Below are 17,099 nucleotides of genomic sequence, written 5' to 3' on the forward strand. Positions count from 1 at the left end.
ACTGAATTTTATTATGAAAGCTTCGTTACGCACATGGTAAACCTTAGAATGGATTACAGTAGCGATGGACACAGCCTCATTGTCCTGGTCTTGCAGAAGACGCTAGTGCACAATCAACAAGAGGTGAAAAGGAGAGTCAAACAATTTTCCCATTCAGCTGCACTCACCCTGCGATGTCTGTTGCAGGAACGTCTGCTCTTCTGTGCTGCTCTGTGCTGTGCAAAAGCACTTGGCTGTGTTTCTGCCGTGACTGGGACCCTACAGCAATTTGCATGCCTACTAATCAAAGATAAGAATGAAGCTTTGGGAGTGGCAAGTCAAAAAGATTGACTTTTTTTTTTCTATTCAGAGGCTTTTATCCTCTGAAGGCTGTGAGCAGAACTCCAGGCCATCCCTCTTGTTCACATAAAATTTCAATTTGACTTTGAGTTCTTACCCGACAGGCCCTTCAGTGAGGAAGCTGTTGCTGAACTGCAGGTGCCCTCCTGGGAATGAGCTGATGGGAGTAGCTGTGCACTGAAATTCATTAAGTATTTCCTGTGGCCGTCTTACCTGTGATCTCACTGGCTCTAAAGCTCTTTACGCTGAGATTAACCGTTAGTGACTTGCAAAAGCTAGAGGGAACCCCTGGTGATCCAGTTAACAAATCACAAAGACCTTCATTTTAGGATGATATTAAAATAACAGCAAAACACAGGAATGATAGCTATCTTTACAGAAAAGCTGCTCTTCATGCAGGCCCAGGTAGTCCTGATCACACTGGAGCACAAAGCAAATTTTTCAGGGTGTATATGTAATGCTCTCCCAGTTCTGGACCCTTGTTTTCATTACTATCGGGCAACTATTCTCTCTGTCAAAATCCCTCTCTTGCTTTAACTTGCTAAAAGTCGGTGTTTTTTGGATTATGCTGTTGCTATGGTCTGTGATGCTCTGCACACAAGCACTCGTCTCCTGTCTGAGAGATGGCTGCATTTCACAGTCTAATCTGTGTTCCTGGAGGAAGAGTGCGCTATTGATTAATTGCTCTGGCGTCAGCAGAAGGCTTTTGTAGTGTGTGTTGTCATTATCTCCCTCTCTGTGGGAGGAAGCATTGCAAAGTAGGTTGGGCTCTGCCTCCTCTGTGTTTTGAAGTTCAGGGATTTATTCTGCTCACCTGCCTGGGTTTGTTGTCACTCTCTCCTGTTGTAGCAGCAGGTGTAGGAGCAAAAAGAAATGTCACTTTGGAGCGAAAGGATGCCAAAGCTTTCTGGCTGGGTGGGTCATGTCTCCTTCACCTAGGAGCAGGACCAGGTTTAGTAGTGCAGGTGTCCCAGTATATCCATCCCCTGGGTGACTGACCTCACCTACATATGCAGGAGGCCTGGCGCTGCTCCCCAGTGCCTGGCTCCGTTGCGTTTGTGCTGCACAGAGCATGCAGCAAGGGGAAATGCCTGCCTGCTCTGCAGGAGCTCCAGCCAAAGGAAGCTGCTAGGCTCATCCAGGTGGATTTTCACAAGGGATGCGTATGGCTGTGGGCAGACTTGCTGTGGCCGTCAGTTGGCACGTGGAGTGGTTAGTGCCTGGTGCCCAGAAAGGCAGCTCTCACCCTAATATATGCTTGTCTTCTGCACTTTGACCCAGAAATTTTGGCTAGTGGAGTGTGTCACTGGAGTCTTGTTAATGTTTCGGTGAAGTGTAGCTGTGGCCTGTGACTCACTGGGTTTCTTGTTTTGTTGTTTGTGCCTCTGCAGCTGCTGAAGGCTGAAATGAATCCTGCAGTAGCAAATAACCTACTGTAACTTAAATTCAAAGCAAAAAAAGGCCCATTTTGGTTAAGACCTGAGTCTTCAGACAACTGCTGTTTTTTTCAAGTGATTCTGGAAGAAAGCCACAAAATCTAAAAAAAAAAAAAAGTTAATACAAAAGGGTTATGGCTGGTTACTCCAAACTGTTTAAATTGCATCCTTCTGTGGAGGTTCCTGTTTGGAGGCATTAATGCGTTTGAATAAAGATTTTAGTGATTTACACCCCCAGACCTATTTCTGCAAGGCAAACTCTTCCATCAAAGATGTGTGCTCTGCAGCGCAGGGGAGATGAGCAGTTTTCCCCTCCACTGCACCAGCAAGCTGCTTGGGAGAGACAATTGCATGCAAATTGTTTGGGTGGGTTGGCTGGTGTTTTATTTCCATGGTGCATTCTGCTTGTTGTTGAGTTGTTTGGTTTTTTTGAAGTTTATTTTTAAAAGGGCAAGCCTTAGGTTCGAGTTTCCCTTTCCTCTCTCTGCTCACTCCCCCCTCCCCTCCCCACCTGCCAGTTTGGAACCCCCGGGGCTGGGGTCAGTTTGGAACTAAACACCTCCAACCGCTTCACCTGCCGCCCAGGCTTGGCTTCTGCTCCACGTCCTCCCTCTCCTCCAGCCCTGAGCTCGGAGGGCGCCTGGCCCACGAAAGCCTCGAGCACCACGTTGGCTTTCCTCTGGGCCTGTGAAGGTCTCCTGCGAGGGCATCGCTCAGCAGAGCTGCCAAATGCCAGCGCGGCTTTTCCTGTTCCCCACAGCAGGTATTTACTGCCATTTCCCTCTTCCCGAAACACTGGGTGGTGGCTTGGTATGACTGGAGAGTTAGCACGTGAGTGCAGGAGCCCCAAAACAGCCAACATGCCCAGCTCTTCGCCTGCGGGTTCGGTGCAGTGGGAGCGGTGCCTGGCCGGCCGGTGGGACCTGTCCCCTGTTGCGCCCCAGCAGCTGCACCAGCTGCTGGGCACACACCTGTACCCCCTCACTGTGCCCCAGGAGTGCTGCCGGCCCAGGGGCAGCCGGCTGGGAGGTCACCCTGCCCCGGGCTGCCCCACAGCCCTTGCCTGCCCGCATCTCCCTGGCTGCCTGGCATGGCCCAAGTGCCGGGGCCGGCACCCCAGACGCTCCTTTTCAGCCCCCCTCTCTCCTGCGTGGGCACCAGTGCCGGGATGCAGTTACCTGCCGTTTCATCACAGCCCGGTGAGGGTCACTGTTGACACTGGGTAGCAGCAGCATTTCTCATGCCTCCGCCTCCTCATTTTCCCTGACCCGTCCTCCGCAGCATGCCTATCCCTTCTGCTCCCAAATTGCTGTGCCGTTTGGACAGGCGTTTTTCCCGTACTCCTTCCTTCTGCTAGATTTAAAGCTCACCTACTGAACAGGCATTGGGTTTGTGGATGTACGTTGCTTTTGAGTGGCGTCAGTGTTTTGTTTTGATGTGGAAGCTGGGTATGTTTCTGCCAAACAGAACCTGTGTGGCCCAAATAGAGTGAATGTTTCCTGTGGGGTTGATGGCTTGCCATTTCATCCACGACATTTTCATTAAAGGCTTGGTCCAAAATACAGCTGAACCTCTTGTGCCTGGTCTCAGCAAGTCTGTTTGAAAAGTGTTTGTCACTTTGTTATTTTTTAAAAATTAATAATTAGTCTATGAAGTCCTGACTTTTCTCAGAGACTAGCTTTATTTAGGATAAAGCATAGTAGAAAATAAAAGCTTGACCATTCCATAAACCATTGCTCACTTTATAAAGGCTGGGTTTGTAGATGCAGGAGCTGATTCCCACAAGCCTGGTAGTTGGTACCTTCCAGCATGGATAAGTTGTAAGATAAATGTACTGATCTGGTTTTAGCTAATAAGTGGCTGTTACCTGGCATTCAGACTGGGGGGGGGGAAATGTCCAAATGGGGGAAAAAATAAAAATAATTAAACACTTTAGAGAACCGGGGGGTTGTTGCTTTTACAAAGATTGTGCAAACTCCTATCCGAGCATCCTGTTTGCATTCTGTGCATTTTGAGTACATTTTAAAATACTTTGTATTTTAGTTACATGTTTGAAATACCATGCACCACTTAGTTTTCATAATTAGATTTTTTTTTTTTACGTTAATGGCATGGGGTGAGGGAGACGATGCACAACGACTCAGGCAGTTTGTTCAGCAGTGCTGTTGCCCTGCATGCCACAGCCCTGGGGGTCCCAGGGCGCTTGGTTGACCCCCCAGCAGACACCTCCCCTCTGCTGCTCCTGTAGCCCTGCCTGTGAGGGAGCGCTCTCTGGGCTTGGCCTCCGTTTTCCTTCCTGTCAGCACAGGCCACCCGCTTGCGCTCTGCATTGTGGATGTGGAAAACAGATTATTTGCTCATGTCTTTTTATGTATTCAAAGCCCGTTATTTTGTCTTTGTCAAGCTAAATGATGCTAGTTTTCACAGAGCTTTTCCTTTATTCTTCATTCTTTTTTCTGTTCTTTACCCTTTTTTCACTCTTTTCTTCTCTTATCTTTCCTTGCCTTTTTACTGTTTGTTCTCTTTTCCTTTTTTTTTTTCCGAGTGTATTTTCTCGACTACAACTACCAAGTTGTAGTTTAACAAGTAGTTTGCCCTGCTGACAACAAGCACTTGCTGGCAGCCTAACTATGATACACTCTTAACTTGGTTTTCCAGTACCATAGCTAAGGTAGCACTCCCAAATTTGGGTTACATACTGAATTTCAGGCCAAGGGTAGGTTGAAATACTCACTTGGCCAAGTAGGGTCCGGTCAGCTGTGTTTGTTCTCTGGTGGGGGTGTAAGGAAAACCCAGTAGTTGAGATCTATGCTAAGTTTTGGCTTTTTAATTTCCTAATCAGTTCACTGATGCACTGTAATGATAGGATCCAGTTCCTACGTGTGTCTTTTGAGGGCAATTTTGTAGCAGGCAGGGTTTGCCTGTCTTTCATGTATTTTAATGACGACATTCCTAAAGACTATTTATTGAATGCATGAAGTTTTCCTGTTTAGTGTGAGGCTTTCTTGTGTCATCCTGTGCACTTGCTGTCTGTGTGGCTTCTATTTTAAAAGCAGATTTGGAGAGAGCTAGCACTTGAAATACCCTTACAAGCATTCTGACCGATAGCTCTGAAGAGTTAGCTATGACAGCATTAAGCAAAAGCAAAACTAAATGATACACACATAAAAAAGGCAAGTGAACACTAGTAACAAATTATTCTTCCCCCCTCTTTTTTTTTTTAACTTGAAGCATCCTGATACCATGCTAATGGTGAGTACAGTTGTTCAACCTAAAGTGCTTTTCGTACCAGACAAAACCTGGTTGATGTCTTTGTATTAAAATTCCCCAAAGAACATCTTATTGTTTGTGCATGTGTGAATGAGCAGAGAAAGAGTAGAGCTGAAGTTTAAAATCTATTGACTTTTATTACATATTGTTTTTATTCCTCTTTGGTAGGCATGAAAGATTCACTTTAAAAAAAACCCCAACATTCAAAAAGTACTATTGACATTCTTTTGATGATCTTGGGGTTTAATTTTGTGTGTTAGAGAACAAAGAAAGCAAGCAACTCATACCTGAGTTTAAGAAAATAAGGAATAGTTCAAAATCATTTATGAAGATGGAAGAGCGTGTCACGAAAAATTAAATAAGACTTGTTGCTGTGTTGCTAAGTGTTTCATGTGGTGACAGCCTATCCCAAACCTCTGCTAGCAAACAGGACTCCATTGAGTCTCAGCATGGCCCCCATTAAACCGTCACATCTCTGAAAATTAGAAAGCTCATTAATGGCTTTCCACTGTGAAACAATAAAGAATATATTCACTGACTGGTCAGTAATTAATGCCAACTAGGTTTTGTCCTTCATTATACAAATAATCTGGTTCAGTTACTCCAGAGCTAAAAGAAAGAAATTTTTTAAAAAAACTTTTTGTATTTGTGTAGGTGTATTTTACTGACAGCAATCTCCTTTTGCTTTTATTTGAAAATTCAAACACTTCTTCAGCCCACTAGACCTGTGAGAACATGAACTCATTTCCCAGTCTCCTGCTTCTTTTTTAAAACGACTCAGGTCACTGACTCGGTAGCCCCCCAATACACCAAGCTATTAGTGTCATAGTTTGGTCCTCTTTTCTCTCTTTGGTATTTGTTTCTATAGAATAGTAGAGAATGTAGATAGAGTAAAACAGAGCAGAAAGTGTGGAAAATCCACTTAAAACTTTTCTTTTGCTCCTTTGTACCAGTAATCTGCACGGAGTCAGCTGAGGGCCCAGCTGGACTCCAGGAAATGTGGTTTTAAGGTAACAGGAAAACAGAAATTAATTTCCAGTGTCCTCATGGAAAGAAGATGAGTGTTGCTGAAGTACAGATATTCTTCTGTGGAGAACCTTCCGACAGGGACTACACCATAGTCACAATTCACATCTTGGGGGTTCTGCTTTGGCAGGTCTTGGATTCCTTTCTAACCTGTATTACATGTTCATTACAGTGCTTGGTTACTTTTAAAGACCTTTATAAGAATGTTGGTGTTTGTGGACATAGTTTGGGGAGTGCCTGGTGAGCACGGCTTGTTCAGCACAAGCACTAGTGACATTCTTGGGGACAGATCAACTGTGGGGTGAGATAGTCCTAAAATTAGGACCACAGAAGTTGGTCATCTGTCTATATCAGGTTTTGTAAATAACAGAGGAAGATAGGAGGAAAACAAAACTCAGTGTTAATGAAGGTAATCAAACACTTGTTAATGAACACTTAAAAAATGAAGACTTGCATACAGTTGTGTAATTGAAATAGAAATGTATACCATAAAAAGCTAAACGGTCATTCTTCTCCCCCACTCTACCCCCCCACCATCCAGCTCTTCTTAAGGAATCTTAATTTTTGTCCTCTGAAGCCCTACTAGGTATATGTATTTATAAAACATCCAAGAAAGCTGTGATTCTTTGATTAGTGTTTCCAGGACCAGAAAGGAAATAATACGGCCAGCACACAAAAGAAGTAGGGGGGGGAAAAATGTTAATTTTTTTACTGGTGTAATCTCTCTGTAACATTTGATCTATATCTGCACTAAAGGTGGGTGTAGAACATCACCCTGAAGGTATTTCTTGCTCTCAGTGGATCATGAATGTCAGCCTTGACAGGTATCCTCTGGTAATGTTATAAAGCATATGTGGCTTATTCTCAGCAAAGCTGTCCATACTTTTGTCTTGTTGGAATATTCCTACTTTCTCCCTAGTTACTGTCACTTCTTTTGTCATCCTTAAATGGAAAAATATGTTGTAAAATCTTGTTAGCTGGTTTTAATTTTTCCTCTTGCTAACTTCAAAAAGCCATTACATCTGTCATGCTATTTTTACTGATACTATAGAAGAAATTACTTTTTTTTTTTTGTGATATGGTTCATAAATGCCAATTATTGCAAACTTTGCACTTTGGGTGCTATGTATCTTCTGTACTTTTAAGCCCCAAATCCTGCGAAGACTGCCCATTACTTGTTCTGTGACTTTCTATGGAACTATTTTAATTAAGAGTCCACTAAATGGATTCCATTGATGTTTTGCTATTCAACAAGTAAAAATGCCAGTAAAACTTGCACTGTCATTTAATCAGATGTGCATTCACTTGACCATGGAATGTCTTGTCTAAGTCGTTACGCTATGCCTTACCAAAATTTTCCTTACAAAAAAATGAAAGTGCCCATGTTAGCTGTGTTTTGCATTTGACTGGATTTTTTTTTTTTTGTTACAGGACAGCTTCTCTAATAGATATATAATTGTATGTGAATATACCAAGAATTATGACAGAAATGCCCATGAAGTGTAGGGGTAGTAATATAAAGGATGAAGCAATCCAAAGGAAAACAAGTTCATCACACTGTGTCAGCATCCATTTTTTTAACAGGGAAAGTCCCATGCAATGTAATAGAGAATTAGAACATTTTTCATTATGCCAATCCTACATTTGACTGAGAGAGGCATCAGCAAAAAGTGAACACCAAAAAAAGTCTCTGAAATGTAGGTCCAAACTTAGGAGAACTTGAATAAGTGAAAATGGGGAAAAAAGGGTTTGGAAACACAGAAGTTTTAAAAGTAGGGGCTGAAATAGTTTATCTGTTCATGTTATGAATGACCCTCTATTTTGTAGGAAGAGGAGGGCATAGAGGATAGAGTATATAGCTCGACATACTTATGGGGCAAGGGGTTTCCCAGCCATGCTGTGAAAGTAAAGTTTGAAGTCAGTCTGTGGCCATGGCCCTTCCATCAGTGGGGTTAAATCAGGAGAACTTTTGTTGTTGACCGTTGCAGAGATTCACTCTGAAGTGGAAGCAAAGAGCAACTCTGTCTGTCTGTAGTAAATGGTGCCTGTATAACAGCCAGGATCTGACTTACTCTCTGTCTTGGATCTCCTAAATGCTTGTTCAGCTGATAGGGTGACAACCCTTTGCTAAAAAGCCTCTTTATAGTAGAACTGCTGCTTCAGAGTGACAACTACAGTATAATGGTTCACAGTTTAAGAAAACAACCTAGTGAACATCACTTGATTCCTGGAGCTGAGCATATGTTTCTGTTTCAGCACTAATGTGAAGTGAGCTTTGGTTAATTTATTTTAGGGGTAACTGAGTATTTAATACCTGGCTTACATGCATGGAAAACAAAAAGTATTTGTGAGCTGGTTGGTAGTAGAGAGACATAACATACTGAGAGCCCGTTTGGGATTTGCAAGGTGACTGGTGCCTAGGGTCTGTGCTGCCTTGCCGAGCTCAGCGTGGAGCATAGGCAGGGCCTCAGGGGTGATGGAGAACACATGTAAAATACACCGTGGGATCACTTAAGTCCTGTGAAGTTTTCTCTTGCTCATCTTTAGAAGGGCAAGAGGCAGCGAGGTGTCAGCTAAAGGCAGTGCTGTTGTCGAAATAGCACTGAGACTTCAGCTGAGCTTTGTAACGGAGGATCATGGAGCACTCTTTAAACATTAATGTGGTTTCACGTAGCGAGGTAGGAGGCTACCAGTAATACTCATCTTACTTAGGACTGACTGTAGGCAAAAACCATACAATTAGCTCACCTAGATAAGTCAGTGGTAAGGGCCGGAGTAGCTGACTCCTAGTTGTACTTGTAGCACATTTATCCTGCTCAGAAATAGGCCACATAATTTATTGACTACAGTATGAGGCAGATCTCTATAATTTAACAAACTCTGAGACTTAACGAATCTCTGCTACTCACAGGAGCTGAAGTTCCTGTTCAAACAGTAACTCAGCTGTTTGTGTCCAAAAATATCCCAAACAAAAGCAAATGGTGGTTCAGCACTTTAGGAAGAGACACAGTTGGGGAGCATCATGCAGTGTGGTACGTGGCTGAGGTCACTGTGGGACAGAAACAATTTCAAACTTGCATGTCATGATACTAGAATGCAGCTTGATTTTCCATGCTTTACTGTTCTTTTAAAGCCCAAGTTGTTTGTTTCTGTGTGTTTGGATCCGCTTTGCAAGTCATGGACAAGGATTTAGGTGAATTGGTGCGTGATTATGTGCCACATAATACTTGCTGAAAAGCCAGGAGTTGGTTAACAGAAAATGAACAGAGGAGCAGGTGCCATGAAATCAAAGTTTAAATGTACTCCAGGTAGAAATGGCATGATGGGGACAGCAAAATGTGGAGCTTAATGACAAGCTCCTATGAAGTCACAGGGCATCCTTAACTGGTGGGGGCCAGGTACTGCTGACGAGCAGGGAGGAACTAACCAAATCTAATACATATCCAGGAAAATGCCATTTTTAAATATAGGTTAAAATTTCTGAATCTGCTTCCTTCAGGGTTCAGTTGTTTCCTCCAGCAAGCAGTGTTTGAAGGTCCTTCAGCTTTCTGTGCTGTTGGAGTCTGCGGGAAAGCAGCTGCTTATGCATGTTTTTGGTGCAAACAAGGGCATATTGCCAAAATGCCAGTGAGTTAACCAACAAGAAACAAGCACGGAAGAGAAAATTCTGGTTTTCAGCCAAAACCAGAATTAGTGATACTAAATGAGTGGGATATGTAGGAATGTGACACAGCTTTCCCTTCTGCTGCTCTGGGCTGAAACATTGGTACTCTAGGAGGCATCCTCCAGAAAGCAGCATCCTAAAATGGGATGTGGCCTTGCAGTTACAAGGCTTGACCTGTTTTCATGCCCTTCTCCTGCGAGTCAACAACAGAGCTTCTGATTTTGTCTATGGGACCAGGGCTTAGCTCAGCTTCTTTATCCTGCTGGCGTGAAGCCCCTGTGAGACTTCATCAATTTTTGTCGGCTTTTAAAGATCTAGCTGGCTGATGCTCTCCAGGTTCAGTTTGTTGTGATGTTTGTGTTTGTTTTCTTGGAAAGCCAGCCATGCTCCTGTCAGGATTATCATTGACATTACACAGTGGAAACAGGCGGCTACCAGGGACCAGACTGTGTGCCGGCAGTGCTTGCTTCCTGTGGCCTTCGATACTCAGATGCGATGTGCTGGCTTTATTTATATATTTATTTGCCCCTTACTTGGATAGCAGATCTCTTAAGCCATCCCCTAAACTGGTAGTTAGCATGTGTTAAGCATGTATTTTTATTGAGAGGTAGTTCTGAGTTACTTTTTAGATGAGGACACATACATGAGATAGATATGTAAGTGTTGTTTAGCTTCTGCATGCACTTGGTGCAGCGGATGGTTTGTTTTGTTTGCTGTGCGGAGGCTCTTGTTGATGAGCACTTTGGACGTGTCAGAGTAACTACTTCTGGTTGTTCGCTTCAGATTCATGTATTAAAATTTACTTCTCTTAGGCAGGGAGTCAGATTTCCCTATTGCGCCTTTTAATGGCACTTGGGAAATCCTAGCTCATAGTGTCATGGGGTTCTGCAACAACATTGCTATATATAAAGTGCCTGATTAACAGATGAGTGGCTGGCGATATGTTCCACTGCTAAAGAGGACGTTTTCAGTGGCAAAATATGAAAAACTACAGTGGGCACAGGTGTGGAAGAGCTGTGGAGTCACTCACGTGAGCAGTGAAGCGTGTGGGCTTTTCTGCTGTCCTTCAGACAGGAGCACATTCAAGAGCTGGAATGGCTAGTGTCCTTGTTTCATGCTCTTTAATTGTATATTGCTAGTTAATCTGGGCATTAGGTGGAAATGTTGAGATGGGAAAAGATAAACCATGCTGTTGTTGGTAATTGGAACAAACCTCTATATATTACCTTGCCAAAAAACTTCTGAGAGTCTTGTGTTAGTAGTGCCCCATATATTTGTCACTGGTTTAAGTATCTATATGATGATCATTTATGCTTAAGGGGTTGTTGTGAACTTACACCTATTTTTGCATGACAGGTCACAGTAATGAAAGGCAGTAGTAGGAATAAGGATCATTCGACAGAAGGAGAAGGAACTGGGAAGCGACCAAAAAGAAAGTGTCTTCAGTGGCATCCCCTGCTTGCCAAGAAACTCCTTGACTTCTCTGAAGAAGAGGAGGAAGAAGAGGAAGAGGAAGATATTGATAAGGTAGACTTCATTGGATACTTTGACTGTAGAGAGTTAGTGGTGGGTCATATTCTCCCTAGCTGTGTTTTTGTTTTGTTTGCTTCTTGCTGTTCTCTTTTGTGAACAAACGCGGCCAATTAAAAATGATGCTGTGCCCATCAGGTTATAAAGGTGATAGCAAATAACATGAAGTGAGTTGTCAACCACGTTTTTAAAATCTTGGACAAAACTCTGTTTTTTAGAGTTAGACTATCTTTGCATGTGAAATTCTGCTTATCCTCCAGAATATTGAGAACACAATTGGAATAATCTCTCTTGTTTGATGCTTGGTATTTTGGTATTGTTCAATGATGCTGGCCTTACCCTTTTTTCGTAAGGACCTCACAGTGTGGCACCTCCCAAATGTACAGTTAGACTCATCCTCTGTAACAAGAACTGGGAATGGGAGGTGATGGGTTTTGGAGACGTGATGTTTCCAGCATGTGGATAACATTCATATCTGCATCTCCTTGATGCCTTGCTGAGGCAGGAAGGGAGAGGTCAGAGCTGAGGAGACTGCCTTGAGCCGCATACTGATAAGGAAGAGTGACCTCGACAAGGATAAGGAGGAGCCTGATATTCTGACAGTGCTTTCTATTGACCTTACAGGTTGCTTGCCAAAATGTGGCATAAAAAAAGCCATGTTGTGGTTAAGTAGGAGATGATTTTCTGTCTCGTACAGTAAAAAGTTTCAGTCAGAACTAGTCTTCTGTGGTGCATGCTTCACAGGAATGATAGGCTGGTCTGTGAGCAGAGAGAGCATATTTTGGCAGTGTATTCTGTTGAGATTTGCCCTCTGGCCTCTGACTGGGCAGCTGTGCAGTGACTACACTGCAGCACAGCTCGCAGGCTGAGTAATGAGCGGCAGGAGATGAGGGAACAACTGTTACCTATGCACTTTCCTTCCGATGAACTTTGTAGTTGCAAACACAAGTGATTGATGCCCAAGTTAGCTCTGCTCACCTCATCCCACCAAGATGATTTCTAGGTCATAGGAAGGGGATAGGTAGGATCTTGTCTTTCAGCCCCTTTAGGACTGTTACTAGAGAGTGGTCCTCAGCTTAGAAATCTGCGTCACTTGCAAGTCAGAGTTTAAGTCTTGCAGAGAGCATCAACAAACCTTGGATCTTCAGGTGAGGATGTTTGTAGAACTCCGGGTCTTCTGGACAGAACAGATAGCCTTTGCAGGTAGCTGTGTGTAGCCATGAGCATCTCTTTCCTTCACACGCAGCGTACAGAGACTCTCAGTCTCCATGAGAAGCATGGATAACTGAGTTTACACCCCTTCCCTTTCTGTTCTGTTAGGTGCCGCTTCTTGGCGCTGATGGCTTAGAGCAGGATGCTGATGAAACTGAAGATGACGAGTCCTCAGAGCAACGAGCTCGCCGACCAATGAATGCATTTCTCTTGTTCTGCAAACGCCATCGCTCTCTTGTGCGAAAAGAACACCCTCGCCTCGATAACCGTGGCGCAACCAAGATCTTGGCAGATTGGTGGGCTGTTCTAGATCCAAAAGAAAAGCAGAAATACACTGACATGGCCAAGGAGGTATGTACTGTCTGAATGGTGGATGTAAAGGGAGTTGATTACACATATGTCTGTTTTCTGTTTCTCAGTGTATTAATTGTTTTCTGTGGGGTCTTTCTCTTCCTTGAATTCCTCAGCTTCCCCAGTGGGATTATGGTGCCCAGAGCTGCTGCTGTTCTTGCTTTGATTCACTTGGTCCTTTGGACCAGAATGGAAAGAAATTAGTCTGCATACACAAACTAACCTGGCTCTAGTAGTCATTGGAACAAATATATGCACTTTGTAATAGATATCACCTGATAATTCCTGCGGTACATGTATTAGCACATGGATAGAGTGTGGCCATTGAAAATAATAAACTATATGGTTCAGTATCAGCTGTTTGTAGTGATACTTCCTCAAGCTGTGTATTTGCCATCAATAATATAGGTTGCTATTATAATACAGGTGGACCAAACCAAAAGCCGTCCCTTTTTACCTTTGATGTTAAAGAATTTTAAATTTACTAGTGTTTCATGAAGTACTCTCCCTGTGTATTGCTACCGATTTCTGATATAGCAGCCTTTGGTGAGGCAGAGTCCAATACCCAAATCAGAGAGCAATACACATTCAGAGTCCTTTAACTGGGAGCAAGGACAAGAGATTTATTCCCATATTTCACAAAATGTTATGTGACTAATATTTAAATGAGGCTTCTTAGGAAATAGCTTGCATGGTAAGCTGGCCCCAAGAAGACTGCAGATATTGATAGTGGGGAGTGAAAGACAAAGCAAGTAACTTAGGCTGATAACATCACTGCAAAATAGATCACTCTAATTACCTGTGTGATCTAGATTGTGGGTAACTAATGAATTAAATCTTAGAAAAAATAATGGAGGGCCAGTGAGAAGGAGGAACATCTCTCTCATTTGTCAAGTAACGCTAGCATACTACAAGTACAGATAGGTGTGAAACAGTTGGGGAAACTATTATCTGTACCTGTCCTGTCACCCGACGGTGTCTGCTACTGTTAACACATGTCTATGAGATCTGGCTGTTCAGTAGTTTGTGTGAGCATGGAAAGGTCCACACGAAAACTGAAATGTTCTGCATGGTAGGTCCTTTTTGAAGCAGGGTGTATGGTACCTCTGTAGTCCCTCGTCTGTGATACAGTGTTGAAATACTTGAGTCTGAGCTTTGTCCAACCATTCCTGATTTCTTTTGCCTTCCCACTTACAAATTAGCCATGCTTCTTGAAGTGTGTGGGAAAAGGACAATTAGGAGATCCAGTACAGATACAGAGGAAGGAAAGATGAAAATGAAATAATTTTAGGAAGAAACAAACCTGCTGTGACAGTACTTCTTAGCCTTTTGTATTGCTGAAGAAAGCTCATTCATTAAGAAGGAAAATAATTGCAGAACTTCTGTATGAAGTGGCAGATCCGAAACTATTAATAGTATTGTTGTAGAAATCATTGTTCCTGTAGTGATTTATTTGTTTTTCTTGGCATGAAGAACAAATTGCATATTCAGTGTCAGAGAAACAATAAATCTAAGTAGTTTAGATCATTACAACTAGTTCCAAGAATGTGTAGAAGAGAGATAGCATATAATTTTTATTCTTAAAACAGTTGTATGTTACAACAATAATTAGCAGCTATAATGTGCCATTGAATGTATTTGGGCCTTCTTCACCAACAGGCGTATTCTCTGTGTGTGGATCGCTTGTTTGTTTTAACACTCGCTTTTATAGTTAGCTTTACTGCTGAGACTGTCAAAAAGATGTTAATGTCAACTCTAGTGAGAACCATTTATTGGTATTTCGTTTCTCCGAAGGAGAGCTCATTTAAAAGTCGAGGAGGTGAATGCCTTTGGAAGGACATAAAATTACCATTGTATTAGTAACCTTCTGTTTGTGTACCTATAGCTATAAGCTCCTTGAGGTTTAAAATACAGTGGATGAGCTTCCATTGCTTAAATGTAGTTTTTCAGTGCCCCTTGACTTCCAGTTTTCACCATACAGCCTGTAGCCTCTGCCCTGGCAGGGCACACATCGCCCAAAGGACCCTGTGTCATATCCACTACCACCACAACATGTCTTGTGTACCTTGAGCATCTGCATCACTTCTAGATATCTGACTGGACCTGACAGAAGCAGTCCCTACCGCAGTGGCTACAACCGTTGTTGTTTCACAGTCTCGAGAATGTTTTTACTACTTAGAGACTGTTTTTACTGCTTGAAGCCAGAGTTTACAAAGTCAGCTCAGATCAAGCAAGCAGCTTTCAGTTTCTCAGCTGCTTAGTACCAGCAACTAACTGACACTACATCAGCAGTGGGCAAATCAAGGCATTGGCATATTTACTTACACATATCAAGCTATATGCAAGATCTAGGATTTTGGAAGGTAGTGAGGCACTCGAACATTTTGCCAAGTGGAATTACGAGTTGTTTTCTGTTGGGTTGGACATCTATCTGTGATTCCCACTGAGAGGATAATCTGGTCTATGGTTTGTTTAGGCACTTTTGGAAATTGCCATTACGTACTTATCTGTACCTTGGGGTGCCTTAATTTCCTAGAAAAACTGTCCACATGCTCCCTCTATTTTCAGTCTTGTGGTTTATGGTCTCTCGGAGCAACACCTGCCCTGGAGACTTCATACTGTGCCTGCAGAGCTCAGTGTCAGCTTCTGCTAGTGTTCTCTTTAGAAGCAGGCTTTCTATTTGTATCCTACAGACTTTGTAGATCAGCTTAACTTTGAAAATTTCATTATAGAGGATTTAAGCTCAGTAGCTGATAAATACTCCCAAGTGGAACCACAAGTGTTCCTGCCATTTGTTAGCATTTTCCCTTCACTGAGGAGAAAATGAATTCTGGCCTCTCAAATACGCTTCAGCTTTTTTAGTCACTATAATAATAGGGGTAGTGTTAACTCTTACAGGGCTTACTGCGAACATTTAGCTACCTTGGAAAATATCCAGTGAGATTATTATTCTTCAAGACCCACTTCCCTTGCTAGAAAACACTTCATTTTTAAATACATCTTTGCATCGGCAAGACCCAGGCAGTCAGGATTGTTTCTTGTAGGGAGCAGCCTGATAAATTCAGGCTGCTGCCATTCGGTGGCAGAGCTGAACATTTCTCCCTGCCGGTGCTCAGCCAGTGGTTTCGCAGATACAGCCACTGCCGCTGCTTTGGCAGCTGCATTGGGGTAGGAGGAGACAAATGTTCTGGCTTCCTGGCTGGAGTCTGGCAAGCTCACTGGGTGACGTATCGACCGTAACATGTAATGTGAACCTGTGTCCCTCAGGAAAGAAAAATGGAGTGTAGTGTTTTCTGGGGATTTTTTTTTTTCTTTTTTTGTTAGATCTCTGGATTTCATGTGACATTTAATAGCCAGTTGGTGGGATTTAGGCATACATTTAAAGTTAAGCACGTGCTAACTGCTACCCTGAGGTGTAGCTGGAATCCACTTGTGAGCTTCTGTTCCTACCATGCTGGAGAAAGCAAATCTTTTTTATGTGGTGATGAAAGCAACTCAGGGAGTTGCACTGAAGCGCAGCACCTTTTTTAACCTCAGCTCTAAAGTGGCATCGGTCCCCCCGCATAATGCATCCTTCCCCAGGCTTTCACAAAACAGAGATGATACATCAGACTGATACCACAAACATATCTTGTGCTTTTTTTATCTTATGTGGATCTTGGGGATATGACCCAAGTCGTCCCTGCCACTCATGTGTGGGAACCAAGGTAGTGTCTCTGCATTCCAGGTGAAGGACTTACCTATTTTTTTAAGAGACTTTAGAGATGTCCTTAGACTGGCTGTGTTAAGTTGCTTTACTGCACAGTTGGTCAAATGGAGGAAGACAGTAAGCTCTGCTATTGTCTTTGGCATTTTCTCGTTACTGTGTAGCTCATTGAAGTTATCTTCTTCTGGCAAGCAGAATCTATCATTCATTTTAGGCCTTGGTCTAATAGTCACAAAAATCAATACTGAAAGTCTTTCGGAGATTTTGGTCAGGCCCCTGTATGCATTTTATAAAACTACTTCTTGGTCATTGTTTAACTTTTTTTACATTTTTATTCATCTTGAGTGTTGAAACTGTGAAAGGGGACGATGAGTTGTCCTCCCTCAGTTTGCTCCCTTCCCTTCGGAGAGTGCAGTTAATGTTCACTTCCTGGCTTTGCACAGGAAAAAAATCCATTAATACGCCACCTCACTTGAATTGCTCTTGTTGGGACTGATTAAAAGCTTATTGCTGCCTTGCCTCGCAAATTGCATGCATTCTAGTTCTCATTTGATGGGCAGCCTGT

At 42.9% G+C, this 17,099-nt stretch overlaps 1 protein-coding gene across 17 annotated transcripts in view; it reads left to right on the plus strand.

The window, feature by feature from the left end:
- The window catches only part of BBX (BBX high mobility group box domain containing), a 162,267-nt gene that overhangs the window by 72,789 nt on the left and 72,379 nt on the right, over positions 1 to 17,099 (plus strand). For all 17 annotated transcript variants that reach the window (XM_054825111.1, XM_054825135.1, XM_054825206.1 and 14 more), the window contains 2 exons: positions 11,092 to 11,262; positions 12,586 to 12,828. In XM_054825111.1, coding sequence (XP_054681086.1) covers positions 11,101 to 11,262; positions 12,586 to 12,828 — 405 coding nt within the window. In that variant the 5' untranslated portion in view covers positions 11,092 to 11,100. The remainder of the gene's footprint in view (positions 1 to 11,091; positions 11,263 to 12,585; positions 12,829 to 17,099) is intronic.

This window comes from Grus americana, chromosome 1, assembly GCF_028858705.1.
Source record: "Grus americana isolate bGruAme1 chromosome 1, bGruAme1.mat, whole genome shotgun sequence".
Lineage (NCBI taxonomy): Eukaryota > Metazoa > Chordata > Aves > Gruiformes > Gruidae > Grus > Grus americana.